Source organism: Rattus norvegicus, chromosome 1 (assembly GCF_021556685.1).
Source record: "Rattus norvegicus strain SHRSP/BbbUtx chromosome 1, alternate assembly SHRSP_T2T, whole genome shotgun sequence".
NCBI classification, from domain to species: domain Eukaryota; kingdom Metazoa; phylum Chordata; class Mammalia; order Rodentia; family Muridae; genus Rattus; species Rattus norvegicus.
In genome coordinates, this window is record NC_141534.1 from 260,059,246 (window position 1) to 260,077,549 (window position 18,304).

General features: G+C 46.4%; 2 protein-coding genes and 1 long non-coding RNA gene across 6 annotated transcripts in view; 2 read left to right on the plus strand and 1 right to left on the minus strand.

Moving 5' to 3' along the window:
• Positions 1-9,886, plus strand: Gsto1 (glutathione S-transferase omega 1). Its single transcript, NM_001007602.1, has 6 exons — positions 1-116; positions 209-317; positions 2,896-3,118; positions 5,093-5,191; positions 8,754-8,860; positions 9,663-9,886. Exons 1-6 carry the CDS (start codon positions 83-85, stop codon positions 9,814-9,816), a joined length of 726 nt encoding a protein of 241 aa, NP_001007603.1. The 5' UTR covers positions 1-82; the 3' UTR covers positions 9,817-9,886.
• Positions 8,790-10,864, minus strand: LOC147997146 (uncharacterized). Its single transcript, XR_015653513.1, has 2 exons — positions 9,287-10,864; positions 8,790-9,211 (listed from the first exon to the last, which is right to left on the minus strand). It is a non-coding gene; the product is annotated as an uncharacterized LOC147997146 (long non-coding RNA).
• The window catches only part of Gsto2 (glutathione S-transferase omega 2), a 21,921-nt gene continuing 14,261 nt past the window's right edge, over positions 10,645-18,304 (plus strand). The window contains exons 1-4 of one of the 4 annotated variants that reach the window (XM_087564717.1): positions 10,645-10,937; positions 15,948-16,084; positions 17,574-17,738; positions 17,933-18,041. In XM_087564717.1, the coding sequence (XP_087420843.1) occupies positions 17,705-17,738; positions 17,933-18,041 (143 nt within the window). In that variant the 5' untranslated portion in view covers positions 10,645-10,937; positions 15,948-16,084; positions 17,574-17,704. 4 annotated transcript variants of the gene reach the window in all.

An 18,304-nucleotide genomic window follows, 5' to 3' on the forward strand; every position in this document is an offset into this window, starting at 1 on the left:
GGCGAGACTTGGCCACGTGCTTCCTGAGTCACCCGCAAACGAGAGCAGGACCCTCTTGGCTCTCCGTCTGCTCGGCGCAGCGATGTCCGGGGCGTCCGCCAGGAGCCTGGGGAAGGGTGAGGCTGCCGGTGGCGGGAAGGCTCCGGGTATCGGGGATGCCTAGGATCCCCGTGCTATCCGGGACGTGACCGCCTCCTCTCTCCTGCAGGAAGCGCGCCCCCTGGCCCGGTCCCGGAGGGCCAGATCCGAGTCTACAGCATGAGGTTCTGTCCCTTTGCTCAGAGGACGCTGATGGTCCTGAAGGCCAAGGGAATCCGGTGAGGACGAGGGCGAGCCGCGCGGGGCTAGTGGTGGGGCAGGCGGCTCCGCTTCTAACCCTCGGGGCGTCGGCTTTGTGTTCAGGGGGAGATAGTCTCTGCCTTTTGTAAGAGACTTCAGTTGCACACCCTCTTTTCAAGGCGGGGAGTTGTCACGGACTCAAGGGCTCTAAGGCAGCCTGTTTAAGCATTCTGTAGTTCAAAAAAGCTGTTTTCTCCTTGAGGTTACATGGTCACAAGATTGCGGAACACTGAGGCGGCTGTCTCAGCTCGGGATTCTTGGTGAACTAGAGGCTTGCTTCGCCTTGCACAAAGGTCAACCGCCTAGCAGAGTTCTAAGTCCTGTGCACAGCTATATGGGTTGTAAACACAGGGAAGTGTCTAAGTCAAGTCTCTTTGCAAAGCCTCATTGGTCAGTCATTGACCTACCGGTTATCTACACTTGGCAAGTCTCTTAGCTTTTATGTTACCGTGTCCACCGGATCATTTTCCTTCCAGTGTCTTAGGGAATCTTTTGAACAATTATTAAACACCTGCTGTTTGGAAGCTCACCCTTAAGAAAAATTTCATGTTTAAAGTTAAAATTGATAAACGACTTTTAGTTCATGGGGCGAAATGGCTAGACAGGCAGTTCTTTTCTCTAAGTATTAAGATGTAACCTAAAGAAGTATTTGAAAATTAATTGTCACTTTGTAATGATTTTTAATTTCATTTGGATGGGAGATTGTGGTTTTGAACATAAGAAAACATTTTGTGTTTTTTGTCTTTTTTTTTTTTAAACCTAAAGCAATTTCTCTGTATTAGTCATAACTTTTACTATAACAAAAACTCAAACTGAATTGAAAAATAAAAGATATTTATTGTCCTCATACATAAAATGAGAGAGTCCAAAAACAGGGCACAGCTGGGTTCAGGGAGCCCAATGATTTGTGTTTTGTGTTTTCCACTGAAACTCTGCGTTGAAAAGAATTATATTTCGCACCAGCACTTTTCTAAAGCAAAACTGAAATGACTACCTTAACAGCGGGGTGGGGGTTCTTACTGGGAGAAGGGCTACCTTCAGATAGTGTGTATAACCACACTTCCATGTTCACAGACGATTTTGCACCTCAGAAAACTTTTTTGGGGGGCAGTGACATCTTAAACAGGTCCTGTGTGTTGCATACTCCCTGAAAGAAGCATCCTCCAGCCTGTGGGCTCAGCCGTGCTGAGTGTTGGCTCAAACCGCCAAGCTTCCAGCCTTCACCTGTGTTCTTGATCACCAGGGCCCAGGACTTGCCTTCCGTTTTCAAAATGTAATTCTCAGAGATGGACGTTAGTCTATGACAGAGGGTTTTGTCTTTCCCATGGTGGGTGGCCTATGTGTTCGTTATTCTGTAAACCTTTCAGCATGCATGTGTGTGCACAAGCACGCACACACATAAGTGTTCACCCTGACTATTTGTTCTTGTGAACGATTATGCACTGAAATCCATAAACTTAACCCGATCTGTTGTGGGTAAGGACACAGGAAATCAGACGTGACGGGATAGCTTACTTTTGAGTGGTCTCTCCTAATGGACGTCGCGCCTGATTTGAGTTATACAGACATCGCTGTAAGGATTAGAACTCTTTCCTTTCTCTTACAGTCTCTGCGGGATACAAGGCATACACAATTACAATCTGGATTTAGCCTGGCTCCAATAGATTCTTTCTTCTTTTAATTTATTTTGTATACTTTTAAAATATTATCTTCATGTGCATGTGTGTGTGCACGCGTGCATGAGTTTATGTGCTTGCAGGATCCCACACAGCAAAAGAGGACATTGGATCCCCAGGAACTGGAATTATGGTTGTGAGCCCCAACGTGGGTCTTGGGAACGGAACGCAAATCCTCTGCAAGGGCAGCAAGTACCCTTAACAACTGGGCCGTCTGTCTTGTCTCATACTTTTAAGATTTAGAAACCTTTTTAAGGAAAACATATCAAAATGTGTGGATTTAATGTGGTTCGTTTTATGAGATTTTTAGGATTAAAAAAAATTACCCTTGCAAACGAGGATTCAGAGTTCATATTAGCAAAATGAATTCAGTCGAGTCGGTTCATTTTGAACCGAATCAAAATGAAACGAGGTTCTGTCAGGCTGATTCTAATATACTGAGCCGGCTTGTGCACGATCCAGTTGGTTGCCTCCTGTCAGGATGCTGAAGACACCAGCCTTCCTGTGTTCAGTACAGCGCTGTCTACAAGGGTGTGCTGTGATGGCCACTGATGGACAAGTGGGTAAAGAAAATGCTCTACATGTGGTGTTCCATTGTTGAAGAGAAGGAAAGTCTACAGTGTGTGACAGAGGTGGATAATGGGTGGGGACGCTAAGTGAAACAAGTCGGATAAGCAGAAAAGCGAGCATTGGCTGCTTGCCTGCAGGAGGGCATCCGAACCAGGTTCTTGAACCGTAAGTGCAGCGTGGTTCGAGGACCGAGGCAGAACTCTTCTTCTCCACCCGGGGCTCATCGACTGAGTAGATGGTAGAATCGATCCACACTGATGCGGGGGGACAGGAACTGCCGTGTTCTCTTCAGCAGCCTTGTGTCTTTCAGGCATGAAATCATCAACATCAACCTGAAGAATAAGCCCGAGTGGTTCTTTGAGAAGAATCCCTTTGGGCTGGTGCCGGTTCTGGAGAACACTCAGGGTCACTTGATCACTGAATCTGTCATCACTTGCGAGTACCTGGATGAAGCATACCCGGAGAAGAAGTTATTCCCAGATGACCCGTACGAGAAAGCTTGCCAGAAGATGACCTTTGAGTTATTCTCAAAGGTGGGTGTAGGAAATTCCAGCTCTCGTTTGGAATCTTTCAGTCACCCCTATTGGCTCTTCCTCCTGACCCGCCCCTGGCGATTTTTTTTAAAAGTCTGCTGCACATCCTCCCTTCTCTCCCGGTTCTCGTTGTGTGTCTTCTCTCTTTCTTAACAATGTTAGACATTTTTGATATTTCTGCTTGGACCTGCTGCCTTCCTGAAACATAGCCAGGCAGCTCAGGACCCCAGCTCTGTTTCCCGCTGAGCGTCTCCTCAACAAGTCTGTTGGCCCTCTGCCCTCAGAGCTGCCTCCCTTCTTTTTTTTTTTTTTTTTTTTTGGTTCTTTTTTTCGGAGCTGGGGACCGAACCCAGGGCCTTGCGCTTCCTAGGTAAGCGCTCTACCACTGAGCTAAATCCCCAGCCCCCCTGCCTCCCTTCTTGATCTTGTTACCTTGAGAACATGAGGACTGAGCTTCCCCTTCAATGGCTTCAACTACCTGGTTGTGCGATCAGCTTGGGGAACGCCATTCCATTCCGTGTGCTCTGGGACTGCCTCCTTGTTTTACTTCTATTGTGTTAGTTCACCTGTAGGCAGATCTAACACGAATTGCCTAGAGCAGACTCTGACACATGGTTCCTACCAGCGTCAGCCCTTAATTGACACTGCCAGCCTTTAGCAGGGACAGTGCACTGCCTTCCTGGGTAGGGTGCCTGCATCTCAGTTGTGCTCAGAGTGATTCATTCGAATTGGTATTAGCAAAGAGATGACCAACGGGTATGTATTTAGACACCAAGAATAGCAAGGCTCTGCTACATACATTCAGATGAATTACTTTGGTAGCGTGGTAAATATATAAAGGAACATTTTTGTCTACGAGGAAAGATAGAGTTTTTTAAAAAAATATTTAGAAGATGGGAGAGGGACAGGGAGAACGTTGTGTTTTGGAGACATTGAAAAATGGCAAGGCAGTCATCTGGCTTAGTTGGATAAAGTCAAAAGAAGAGTGGAAGTGGTTAGAACACTCATGCGTAATGCTGGGGAGTTTAAAGATGGCTGAGGGAATGCTCTGCGGGCGAGAATGCTTCTCTGCAAGCACGAGGACTCAAAATCCTCAGCAACCACATGAAAAGCCAGGATGGCAATGTGTGCCTGTAACCCTAGTATCTGTGTGTGTGTGTGTGTGTGTGTGTGTGTGTGTGTGTGTGTGTGTGTGTATGGTGGTGGCTGGGGCTGGAAATGAGCAACACCCAGATCCAGAGAGCTCAAACCCCAGTCAGCCCAGCCTAAACAGCAAACTTCTGTTTGTTGGCTCAGTGAAAGACCCTGTTGTAGCCGTAAAATGACAAGCGACAGAGGAAGTCACTGATGTTCTGCTGACCCCGTGCGCACACATGGGTCTGTTGCACTGCACACTTCAGTGCACACACACACACACACACACACACACACACACACATACACACATGTACGAGTGCGGTTAGGACATGCCGGTTACACAGTATTCAGGTGGCTGAGACAGGAGGTGGTGGTGGTGTCGCTTGCCTGTTACAGAGGTAGTGGCAGTGGCTGCAAGGTTAAATTCTAGGGGAGCAGTAGAAGGGCAAAGATGTCTGGTCGTCTCATATGAGATGGTGCCTCTTCGTCGGTCTATTTCTCAGTATGACTTTAGAAAATTCCCATGGTTCCAGGCCTATTTGTCCCAATCTAGGCCACTCAAGGGTCCATTTATGAGGTTTCTGGCTCAAACTTGCTAAAGTGGGTTCCATTACCTGCAAATTACAAAATCTGGAGCAACCCCACATCCTAGTCTACCAAAAAGGTTCGGAATATCAGGCCATGGTTTCTGCAAACACTGTAGCTTGTCTCTGCAGCACTCTGGAGGGATTCTAGTATGTTTGTTGTGTGTTGTTGTGTGTTGTTATGTGTTGTTATGTGTTGGCAGGGCAGGGCATTACCTCACCTTGATAAACTAAGCACTCACTCTCCCTTCAGGTGCCGTCTCTGGTTACGAGTTTTATTAGGGCGAAGAGAAAGGAAGACCATCCGGGCATAAAGGAAGAACTGAAGAAAGAGTTCAGCAAGCTAGAAGAGGTACTCACTTGTCTTAGCTTTCACCATAAGAAATGTCAATTTATGTCTGCATTTCTTTGCCTTGTGCCTTCACAAGCTCACTCTCCGAATCACTGACAATTAGAAATAGTATCCAGTCTGAGGAGGTCACAACAGATTTCTGATATATCTTAACTGATATAAGTTAAGACGCCTAAAAGTACCATCGTTGACTATATTCTCATGGAGTCCTTTGAGACGGGTGTGGAGTGTGCAGCCCATGCTGGCCTTGAACTCCTCATCCTCCTGCCTCAGCCACGTGAACGCTGGTGTTGCAGGCTCGCCTGACCACACCTGGCTTACGGGCTTGAAGTACTTAGCAGCACATCAGCATTAAAATTATGAGAAATCGCACCTAGGTTTCCACATCACTTGTTCCCATTTTCTGTCTTGTTTTCAGTCCATGTTCCTATATTTAAAGTAATAATTTAACCTAGTTGCAATCAGACAGTAGATGCCACCATATTGCTTCTCCCTGCTGCTGATGTAATAAAGACTTCCCACTATGACACTATGAAGTCTGCCAGGAATGCAGGCCCGTGTGCCTTTCATTCTCCGTGGTCTTGAGATACTGTCCCCAGGTTGCCACGGAGAAGCAGGGGTGCTCCTTCAGTGGGGATATGTCCTTCCATCCTAAGCAGCTTGTTCCAGTATTTTTTTTCCACTCTATTCTTGTTACTAATTTGCTGTTTTTAAGATTTTACTTTGATTACTTTTGATTATGTGTATGTGAGGGGATGGTGCATGTGTGGCCATAGGTGTTGGATCCCCTGGATCGGCGATTACAGGTGTTTCTGAGCCGCCTGATATGGTTGCTGGGAACCAAGCTCCAATCCCCTAGAGAAGCAGTTTATGCCTGTAAGCTCTGAGCCACCCATCTCTCCAGTCTTAATCTGCTAATTCTTGCACTGTGAACGCTCAATGTTCCTGGCATCTGTTACATTGACGGAAAGTTCACAGAACCAGTTCCCTTTAGCCTGATGCTTGTGGTCTCTTGGGTGTCCCTGCTTACTTACCAGGTCAAGGTCGCCTGATATGGTGACGTGAATTAAACCAAGCCAGTTGAAGGGTCCACAGCAAAACTTACGCTGTGGCAGTTTTTATTGGGAGCAGACTTTTTATACCTTTATCAGAAACAGAGTTATAATAGCATTGTCAGGGTCAATACAGTTGTAGGTGCCAGGATACAATGACATTTGCAAGCCATACAGGGTACACGAGATCAATATCTAAGAGCAATTGTCCTGTCATGCTTCCACACTCCCTTGACTACTAAGGGAACATCCAGAGATCCACAGAGAGGCCTGGATGCTTCACTGACTGAGGGAACGCCTCGGCTTCTCAGGAACTGAAAGGCACACGGTGGCTGCGAAGCCACGGGCTCTAACCTGAAAACCCTGTGACTCCTGAGGGGCATCATTATGATTCGCCGCAGGGGTCTTACAGAGAGATCTTTCTGGTTCTGAGCTGTCTTAAGTGTTGCTGGGGCAGCCGTTTGGTCTCAGTGGACTCTCATGTGTATTATAGACTTAATAAAGGATCTCTCTCTGTGGGCTCATGGGTTTGAGCCATAATTTAGCATTCTGATATCTTTATTTGGGTCTGGTATCATGAACTTCCTAGTCTCCTGAAATAACTTTCCTTTAATGGGGCGTTTTAATTTGTGCCTACAGCAGTGTGTAGCTCAGCTCCTTTACTGGTAATTCTTTGTGGATATAGATGTATAGATATAGATATATAAATATTTGTTCTTAAATCAAATTTGCTAATTCCTGCTTTTCTGTGGGACAGCACGGAAGCTGGGATCAGGTTCTTATTTTAGTGAGAGAAGGCAAAAAATCAGAAAGACACAAACCATCTTTCCACACTGCATAAGCCTGCAAGGATCTCTGAGGAGACCCATGGAAGCTGTTTATAATGGGAAAGCTGGTTTGGTTCTGGTCTTTTAGAATTCCTTGTGTTACAAGTAGATAATGAATTTTAGTCATATGCACCCCACCTCCTTCAGGTTTGATTAACCTGCAGGTTTAATTGACCGAATAATACTCAGTTTCCCTCTTTGGTGAAACCTCCGTGTCGATTCACCTTACATTCCAGAAACGTCCCCTTTGAGCTTTACTGTTATTCAAATGATTGTTACCTGTTTAATCATCAATTTCTTCTACTCCTAGGATGTTTTAACTATGTCTTCAACTAAAAACTACGTGCAGAGAAGCACCCCATGCATGAAAGTACAACTTGACAACTTTTAAAAAAAAGAACGCATTCTAGTACAGAGTGTCTGTGTTAAGAGCCAAGGGCTAAGTTTGGGCCCTACTTTATACAAATGTAGCCGAATCCTGTGCAGGTTTTAATGGCTTCTTGCACTCTGTCTTAAGGTTATCAGATTCATTTACACTATGTATCCTTCCTTCCTGCTTGCAGCCCAGTGTTTTAAGGTTTGATTGTATCAAAACGTCTTTATTCTGGACAAGTGATGTGTTCACAGTTGAGCTATTCCATCAGCTTGGGGAATCTCTGACCACCAGGCTTTCAGCAGAGTAACAATTTGCATGAAGCAAGAAGGAAATGTGGTTCCACATGACTCGGGATTGGTGGTGGGTTCGAACATCTAGAGTCAGACACCAGACAGTTTCTTTTGTAGGCATTTTAAAGCACGCTGCAATCTTCTGTGCGCAAAGGCGTAATTACAGTGAAACTCTTCTCAGAGTATATGTCCATGAAGAAGGGCTCTGGAGACAGGCTACATGTCTTATCTTAAGGGCCTTGGGGAGGATCTGGTGTGGCCTCGGTCATACAGATAGCGAGGTCATCTGGGTTTTCAGCCACCTCCCGCCCCAGTTGTAGGAGTGTGGGAGAGCCCTTGGCTATGCAAATGACAAAAAAGGTCATCTAGACTATTAGCCACCCCCAGGCCTGGTTGTGAGAGTTTTTGGGGAGCCAGGCATAGCCTGACCCTACAGGTAGCACAGGAGTTACCTAGGCTACTGGCCACCTCCACTCCCAGCCTTCTGGGAAGAACAGGTTATACATCTTTTCCTTTGAAAAGACAACCCTGTGTGTTTAACATTCCTGGTTTCCCTAGTGCTGTCTGTGAGCACAGGACCTTTGTACTACCAGCGTATCGTTATATTATGGCAGTTTTAAACCTGTGGGTTTCGACCCCTTCCGGGCTCAAATGACCCTTTCACAGGGGTCACCTAAGACCATTGGAAAACACAGATATTTACATTATGATTCATAATAGTAACAAAGTTAGCTATGAAGTAAAAATGAAAATAACTGTATGGTTGGGAGGAGTCCAACAACATCAGGAACCGTAGTAAGAAGTCACAGCATTGGGAAGGCTGAGAGCCACCGGCTTACTGTCAGACTTGCTGTTAGAATTGCTGGGTTATGGGGGGCTTTGAATCACATTAAAACCCTCCTTGACTATATCAGGATAAAAGGGGACTTAAGACATTCTCTGCCTAACTTGCCTCTGTTGCTTTCAATGATGTTGCTCTGTTTGCACAAATAAACTTGTTTTCGCTTTGATACTCAGGCTATGGCTAAAAAGAGGACAGCCTTCTTCGGTGGGAATTCGCTCTCAATGATCGATTATCTTATTTGGCCGTGGTTTCAGCGACTGGAAGCACTGGAGCTCAATGAGTAAGGCATTTGGATGTTTGTGCACAGGTCAAGATGAGGGTTGTAATGTTACTTATGGAGCTCTTTCTGAACCAAGATAAATAGTGAATGTCGCTGCCGTGAATGTGGGCCAGCGAGAGGGGAAAGTCCTGGGTGTGCAGGACCTGTCAGGTCACCCCTACACACCCATGCTCAGCCCAGGGGAGGAGGAGACATCTGTCTGCGGCATCCGTGTCTTAAAATTTACCTTCTGCTGGCTAAAAGTCCACACGGATGTAGTTTGAGTCACACGTACTCTCTTACTTCCCACCTACTTGTACGAGCTTCACGCTGCTTTTTTTTTTTTTTTTTTTTTGGTTCTTTTTGTCGGAGCTGGGGACCGAACCCAGGGCCTTGCGCTTCCTAGGTAAGCGCTCTACCACTGAGCTAAATCCCCAGCCCCTTCACGCTGCTTTTTAAACTCATGCTTTGAGTCTGCAGTCAGCTACACTGGCTTACTTCTACGTCCTAGAAATCACGGCAGTCTGGGGCTTACCCCCCCCCCCCACCCAGTTCACATTTTCTATAGAAAACTGCCATTTTAAGGCTGTTGTCTGTCAGTCTCTCAGTTCGAAGTTCTAACTAACCACGCCACTCTCAACTCGGCTTTCTCTTCTGAGAAACAAACACCTCAGTTCCACTCAAATCTAAAAGCTTTTAGTCTGTGGCTTACATGTTAAAAGACAAAATTTTAAAGTCTAGTGGGGGATAAACTGCGGTGGTGAGACCCTGGGATGCCGGTCTGGTTCCTCTGGTTCACAGCTCTCATGTTGTCTTCCCACAGGTGTATAGACCACACCCCAAAACTCAAGCTCTGGATGGCAACCATGCAGGAAGACCCCGTGGCATCATCCCACTTCATTGATGCCAAGACCTACCGTGATTACTTAAGTCTCTACCTACAGGACAGCCCCGAGGCCTGTGATTATGGGCTCTGAGGGGCAAGAGCCCTCAGCGAATGATGTTTTCCTTCATCGATTGAATAGCATGCTTTTATTTTACCCATTATTCTCACTGGCTTGTTTCTCATAATTTGACCTAATGGCCTAACTGGGTTTCTTTCTTCCGGACCTGGCTACTGCCATTTCTATTTCAGAACAATCAGTTCTAATGGCCCAAACAGTCTTCACTGACACCCCCAAAGCCATCACCTCTGGTTTGATCCAGACTTCTAATCTAGATTTGGATTTCAAGAATGTCAATTTCAGATGTTCATGGGTAGAAGGGCATTAAAGATCTCCTGGAGCGGTGATACTGGCAGAGGCCATGGGTGATGGGAACCGAATCACCCCCTGGAAGAGCAGCAAACACTTAACCGCCAAAAGATCTCACTAGCCCCTACTTAAAATAGCCCTTTCAATCCTTCCTTCCAAATTCCGTATAAGACAGATATAGAGGTGTGTCATATGCAATACCACAAGATCACACCAGCCAGTTCAGTATATAAGACGGAGTGGGTGAAATCTCTATTGGGAAAGGTTAATCGTAATACTTTTATCACTTCCACAAGAGAAGGTACTCGGGGAGCACCTTCCCATCCTCCGGGTGATGCGGCTGGTCAAGAGCTTAAGTGAGGCCCCTAAGATATTGGCAGGAAGGTCTGGAAAACATACCCCGGAGGACACTGCCCTTAGCAACGGCACCCACCGACCGGCAGGTTTTCTGTACTTGTTTTCTGGTTTGCCTGCGAAAATCACGGGGTGATTCGTTCAGGGCGCATAACAATCAGGCAAAGCTCAGAGCTGCATTTAGGGTTTCGCCTCCTCACAGTGCTGTGGGGCCGCTGCACCCTGGGGAGCCAGGGATTGGCTGACTTCACAAACGGGACAACCAGCGTCCCGCTCCGAGCGAAGCCGTCTGTGCGGCCGACCGCCGGCCGCTGGGCGGGCCCTGGCGGTTCCTCGCGGATTTCCAGTAGGATGTGAGACCAGCGGCTGAGAGGAACGGCCTGCTACCGACTTCCTCTTGCGGTAGCCCTAGATTTCCGGCCTGACTCTCGTTTCTCTAGCTAGCTGCTGTAACGCGGTCGCCTATTGGTTCGTTCTTCCAAATGCGCCAGGTATTGGCTGGAGCTCAGGACTCGGCGGCCAATTGCGGGGTAGGTCCGTGCGAGAAGGGGCGGGCCCGCCTTCGCGTCGGCAGCCGGGCGACCCGACTCCGGCTTGGAGCCGTAGCCGCCTGAAGGTTGCTCGGGGATGCCTTTTCTGCCACCGCCACTGGGTGGTTCGGTCTCACTCGCGCTGTATCGGAAGGGAAGAGGATTTTGAGGTCAATTCTGAACTTTGGGAAATTCTTAAATTTGGGCTTTTTAGAATAGGATTGCCAACATTTAATTTTGCACTTTCATTTTAAAAGAAAACCCAAGTGTTTAACCATAGCTAATGTTTCTTTTTCTTTTTTTAAATTTCCACTAAAAAAAAAGAAGTGTAAGGGAGCTTAGACTATAGCACTAGGGTAAAGAAATCGTAAGAAGGAAAGAACAGTCAGTAATCTTAGATTAGTGGATGCTCTTTAAGACAGAAACCTGTAATTAACATTAATTTTCTGGTTTGGATGGAGACAGGCAAGCAGAAGCAGAGCTCCACAGATCTGGAGTTCGTACCCTCAGTTCGGCACTACTAGTTGATGACACAGACAGGCAGAAGAATTTCGTTCCTGGGACTGCCTGTTCTTTTGAAGGCTACGAAAGTCCGTCCCTGTTACATTCAAATAAACGTAGTAACAGCTAGCATTAAGCACTTGCTAGATGACAGACACATGCTAAGTATCAGATGTTTGCCATACTGATCCAACTAACATTTCCCTAAACCTCATGGTACTCACACCTCCACATTTCAGATGAGAATGCCAGTGTGTTAGAAAATCAGGGTGTTGGAAGTTTTCACTGTTTGCACAGACTAACCCAGCTATTAAAAGGTGAAGTGATTTCAAATGCAGCCTATGCTTGTTGTAAAGAGACTGCTCTTCAGATAAGTTTACACATCTGTAAAGTTCCTTTTCTACAGCTCTTAGAGATTGAGGCAAGGCTGAATAATACGATCTGTTATCAGACTTCTCATGTCAGTAGTCAGTGTAACAAAGTTTACCATGTCTTGGCTACTACAAGTCATCTAGAAGTGGTTTGATGTATATAGGAGGGAGTGAGTAGATTATTTGCAAATACGTCATTTTATAGAAAGTTCTTGAGCATCCATGGAATTTGGTGTCCAAAGAAGGTCCCGGGGATAATTCTGGGCACGTTCGGGTCATATCTGTCGTGGTTTGGCTTCAGCAGATGTTGATGCTTCTGCAGGAGTTTACAAATGATATCAGAATCATGAGATTTTGCTTTTGACTACTCAAATATTATTATCAAGATGTGTGTGTCACATGTTATAAAGATACAGGAATGAGGAAAAAAGCACTTTAAAAGAAGGCCTCCTTTGACCCAGTTTTCCTAAAGTGGAAGGGAAGGTCCTCCTGTGGTAATTTCAGTAACCTCATTTAATATGTCCCAGAGTTAACGCCATTGGAACTCGAGCTTCCCTAGGATTCCTCACTCCTTGCAAACCCCGAATCAAGGCAGATGCGAGAGTAGAGCAGAGCCCTTTCCCTTATCTGGCCCGTGGAGTGCAGTGAACAATAATGGAACACACAGTGATCTTTCATGTCAAGCGGGCTTTCAAAGATTCGATATAATCATAATCTAGTTTATGCCAATGTTAGAGGCTGGTGATAAAAAAGGTTTATTTTTAAAAGCTCAAGCTGGGGCATGGTGGTGGCCCACACCTTTAATTCCAGCACTTGAGAGACAGAGGTAGGTGGATCTCTTGAGTTCCAGGCCAGCCTGGTCTACAGAGTGAGTTCCAGGACAGCCAGAGTTACATAGTGAGAAGGAAAAAGGAAAGGCCTCCTTTCTTCAAAACAAACTGAAGTTGAGAAATTATTTCCATCCTATAATCACATAAATCATTGATCACCATGACCAGAGGTTCCTCTATTTTCAGAAAAGCAGCTCAGGGGCTGGGGAGATGGCTTAGTAGGTAAAGAGCTTATTGAGCAAACACGAGAACCTGACTTCCATCCCCGGGCCCTCAGAGAAGACCAGGTGTGGTGGCCTGTGCTTGTAAGCCCAGTGCTGAGGAGGCCCAAGTGGGTCTCTGGGGCTTATGGGCCAGCTCAACCAAATCAGGAAGTGCCAGGTAGAAAGATGAGAGCCCATCTGAAAAGACCTCGCCTCTGCAACCCACCACACACACACACACACACACACACACACACACACACACACACCTTCACACACAAAGAAACAATAGACCTTTGGCCTTTGCCATCCTCTCTCTCTCTCTCTCTCTCTCTCTCTCTCTCTCTCTCTCTCTCTCTCTCACACACACACACACACACACACACCTTCACACACAAAGAAACAATAGACCTTTGGCTTTTGCCAAACATTTTCTCTGTCTCTCTCTCTCTTTCTCTTTCTCTCTCTCTCTCTCTCTCTCTCTCTCTCTCTCTCTCTCTCACACACACACACACACACACACACACACACACACACCCCTTCACACACAGAGAAACAGTGGATATGATCACATTTCAGCTGTCTGAAAACTTATTTGTAATAGATTTCTGTGACCTTATCAATTTTTTTTTGTGTGCGTGCTTGAGCTGGTCAATATAACAGAGATGCAAACACGAAAGGGCACAGCTGGAACATTTGCAAAAAAAAAAAAAAAAACATTTAGGAGTTACCTACTGAATTTTTAGGAGAAAGTAGAGAAGAAGCTTAAAGGTCATAATGAAAACCCTCCTGGGAAAACTTGCTGTGATCTTTGGCGAGATTAAAAATCACATTACTGAAATGTAGCCTGCAGCATTGAACACGTTCAGCCAGCATTGAACTGTTAACGGGTGAAATAAGTGTGGCGAGTCCGGTCCTAATTCTCATATGCCCCACAAAGCGGAATAGCAATGTGTGTCTTCTTTATGGGTGCAAAATGGGAAGGCATCGTGCTATTAAAATGCCTTCTTATTCATCAGTGTTCCTCTTCAATATTGGGGTTCACCGCGCTGGAACTCCGCTGATGAGGGCTGCACCATTTCACGCCATACTCAAAACCATCCTGTACATACTGCTTGGCTGTCATCTTAAACAAGGAAAAGGGAGGTCAAAGAGGCTGAACAGGGGTTGGGGATTTAGCTCAGTGGTAGAGTGCTTGCCTAGCAGGCGCAAGGCCCTGGGTTCGGTCCTCAGCTCCGAAAAAAAGAAAAAAAAAAAAAAAGAGGCTGAACATTTTGCCCAAGGGCCAGAGGCAGGTGTCACAGCCCATCTGGTTCCACTGCCCATTTTGAGAATCCTGACACTATACTGCCTCCCACAGGTGGAGAGTTCATTCCACCTTTGTCCTAACTCCACCCAGTAGACCTGTATCTCAAAACTTGACCTCCCACAAACTGACATACTTTTCATCTTGAGACAATGGTCACTCTGTAGCCCTAGTTTATGATCCTCTTGCCTTGGACTCTAAGTTCTAGGATCATAACAGGTCCCACCACAGTTTGCTCAGGTGACCCTTTTATAAATGCCATCCCCAGCTCTCAGATTTTGTTTCCTTTAGGAGGAGTGAATCGTGAGGGGGGAATCGGGAAATTTTCCTCATCTGGCATAATAGAACCTCTCAGTTTGCAAATGGAGTTCCCATTCTGATCACTGCTACCTCAGCCATTGCAACAGAAACAACCACGAATGACCAAATTAAAACCACCAGGCTAATCCAGGCCACCGGCTGGGTTTTATGCAGCTCAACGTGCTAAGAATGCTTTTCAAAACTATCGTTTTAAGTAGCTGGGAATACCAAACTATAAACCATAGTGTTTTAAGTAGCTGGGAATCGTTTTAAGTAGCTGGGAATACCAAACCATAAACCATAGTGTGTGACGTAGAGATCAAGTTGACCAGTAGTGAATGGCTCGTGAATCATGGACCTGGAGCGATGTGTCAATATATGTCCATCTCTTGTAACAAGGGTACCGCTCTGCAGAGTTGGGAGGCTGTATGTGGAGGTAGGGAGAGGTGAGAGAGAGAGAGAGAGAGAGAGAGAGAGAGAGAGAGAGAGAGAGAGAGAGAGAGAGAGAGAGAGAGAGAGTGTGTGAGTGTGTGTGTATTTCAAGTTTAGTTCCATTGGTCAGGTTTCCTGGGGCACACCTGTACCCATTCATTTATATATTGCCTTTGGCCGTTTTTACATTACAAGAGTTGAGCAGCTGAGACCTAAGAGGCAAGCCTGCAGTATTTACCCTGTGGGGAGAAGTTTCCTGACTGTTCATTTCATTGCATCTGATGCTGACTAAAGCTCTTGGATGAGAGCGTTGTTTCCAGCGTTAAACTCCCAGAATTCTCTTCCTCTCTTACATTTAGTAGCTGTGAGGCATCTAACATGTGCTTGGTCCTGTTAGCCCCTGTTTATCCATCCACTGGGATAATCTGCCCTGTAGGGATCAGTTTAAGGGTAAATGGGACTAGTAAGGTAATGACTCACTTTGAGTTTGAAATCTGCCTTCCTCTCATGCTTTCCCCTTTAGAACCTGGATGTGCTCTCCTCAGTGGTTGCCCACTTTATTTATGTGAAGGGTGAATGGAAAAAGGAGTGAAAAGAGGGCGCGGCTGCTCCTGAGGGTGGATGGTTTTATTATAGATGTAAGGGAGAATGCAGGCACAGCGAGAGGCGGAGACATCCAGCAGAATCTGGAGTTCGCCCTGTGAGGAGATGGGGGAGGGAGAGAGGGAAACCAGGAGCAAGGGCCAAGAGTAAAATGGGTAAAATGCTGGTGTTGCCAAAATGGCTGGGTCACATAGGCTAAGCAACTGGCGGAGGAGCTGCCCAGCATAGTCCCTGGGCTGGAGAAGTTTAGGGTAGGGGGCGGGAGTGCCATTCACGAGGACTGCTGGGAAAACCTGGTGGCCACAGGCACCTCAGCTGTTTGTCCTGAGTTTGAGACCTAACAGGAGGTACATTTGTCTTCTCAGAAGCCATCTGATTACCCCGCCTTACCTCACAGGGCTCGGTCACTGTGTTCCTTGTTTCAGTTTTGCCGTCGAGCCTGTCCATCTGTCAGAGTTAGTTCCAGGGAAGTTAGCAGTTGCTGATCAGACCTGCATCCTCCACAGTGCAAAGTGAGAAGCTCCTCCTTCAGCACCGCAAGGCAAGAACCCATCAACACCAGGTGCGCTTCCCAGCATCTATTCAAACATCCCTACTACTTCCTAATCCGTATACATTCATTCTTGATGGTGTGTTGCTATTTTAGGTTAACTTCCATGGGATCATTGAGTTCTTGACTAAAACTGTAGTTGAATCATTGTTCTGAAGATTCAGAAAGATTTTCTAGGGCTGGAGAGATGGCCCAGTGGTTAAGAGCATCGACTGCTCTTCCAGAGGTCCTGAGTTCAATTCCCAGCAACCACATGGTGGCTCACAACCATCTATAATGGGATCCGATACCCTCTTCTGGTGTGTCTGAAGACAGCGACAGTGTACTTATATATAATTTTTTAAAAAAAAAGATTTTCTATTCTGTAGGAAAAAAATATTATCATTACTAGCCAAGACATTCCGGAGGGGTGAGAATTCCAAAGACCCAGAGTTGCCCATCTTACAAGACACATGATAAGGCTTTGTTATTTTAGTTAAAAATGTTGAGATTCAACAACGAAACTGCCATCGTATGCTGTGTCTTTCTGGGCATAAACTCTCCACTGTTGCAGCTACAACAATGGACCTTTTAAAAGTCTTTGAACCTTTAAAGTTCTTTGACTCGATTAAGTGTTTATTTTGGACAAATAATTTTTTTTTTCTGGGAGCACTTCTGTGAAGGAGTAGTATCGATTACATGGACACAGAAGTTTGGGAACTGAAATAATTCACAGATACAACTGAGTGTGAGACACTTGATGTTCCTCTTTCCTTCCCTGTCACTCTGTAAACAAAAATGTGTTGGTAAGCCTTTCTGCTACATCTCAGTCCTGGAAAGTTTAAAGAATTTCTTTCTTCACCCTCTGGAGTTCAGAATCTCAGCTTATCAGCCACTCCGTCCTCTCCCCTGTGTGGGAGTGGCCGCTGTGTTTCTGAGCTATGTGTCCTTGGAAACTAAAACAGCATCTGTCAGCTAAAGCAACATATGTCAGAACTTAAGGCTGGAGGAGGACTCAAATGGTTCTTGGCCTCTAGGTGCCTTGGCCTAGTTCACTGACAGTTCCTCAGAACAGGTAGAAATGTCACAAATGAGATGAGGGAGGCCCAGAGAGAGGCATGCGGTGTGGTACCAAGGCCGTATTTACTTCCTGACTGATGTAGGGTCTCCGCTTAACCCAAGTCTGCTGTCCCATTTGCCGAACCAAGAGAAAATGTGGCTGTTTTAAAAAGACAAAATGTGGTGCACAGGTTATACAGAAGGAATGGTTACTTCTCTACCTAAGGCCAGGATTTGTGATGGAAAGGAAAAGTTAACATCTGCCTGGTATTCGATTCCTTTGAACTCCAAGTTGGGGTTTAAATGTCCAGTCTTCCTCCTGTGGATGAGGGCCCATCAAATGTTTTCCCTGTGTGTCTAAAGCCACAAGTACTTCCTGGGGCTAGGTTTTGACTTCCATATCTGGAGAGGTATCTGTGAGGGGTTAGATTTTACAGGGGTCCCTAACTGTCTGTCCTACCAGAGTGCTGTCAACCGTCGAGAAATTGAGTTTGGATCTGGAGGGAGCTCAGCTGTGCCTGGAGCCAGCAGCAGCAGAGGTCCACAAGGCAGTGACTGTGAGCTTCCGGGCACTGCGTAGACACCTGGACATTGATGTCTGGGGATTTGACAAGATGCTTGGGGAAAGGTAAGTCTTCTAGACTTGGACCCCCGGGCTGGGGGAAGACACGTGACAGAGTTGCTTTTTCTGGATAGGAGCACAAACTGTATGTGTAAATGTCACCTCTGGAGCCTGAGGCTCAGTGCACAGACTCCTCCTGGAATGTCTCCCCATTGGGCTGACCAGATTCCCCATCTTCTTGCTCTTGCCCTGCTCTGTAGGAAGCTGTCCCCCAGGGCCGGTCCCTGAGGGTGTGATCCGAATCTACAGCATGAGGTTCTGCCCCTACTCGCACAGGACACGCCTGGTCCTCAAGGCCAAAAGCATCAGGTGAGAAACTGAGGCCAAGTGCTCCCTGAGCAGGCAGAGCACCCACCATCTCCAGGGGGGTATTTAAAGTCTCGGGCTCCTAGAAGGGGCCCCTCTTCCCTTTCTTCTGAATGACTCCAATGACTGATTTTTGGGACAGGCTCTCCTGAACTGCTGAGTTCTTTTCCAAATCAGGTTTTCATGAACTCTCAGACTAGGCAGCCTGAGTGATGCCGCTTGGTGAACTGGCTCTCTCCCACTCACTGATTGTTAGGAAGGGCACA

What these genes read in the sequence shown, in the direction of transcription:
- Gsto1 (NM_001007602.1), top strand. Translation starts at nt 83, where the DNA reads ATGTCCGGGGCGTCCGCCAGGAGCCTGGGGAAGG. An exon ending in CGCCAGGAGCCTGGGGAAGG is followed by an intron (nt 117 to 208) that starts GTGAGGCTGCCG and finishes TCTCTCCTGCAG; the next exon opens with GAAGCGCGCCCCCTGGCCCG. An exon ending in AGTTCAGCAAGCTAGAAGAG is followed by an intron (nt 5,192 to 8,753) that starts GTACTCACTTGT and finishes TTTGATACTCAG; the next exon opens with GCTATGGCTAAAAAGAGGAC.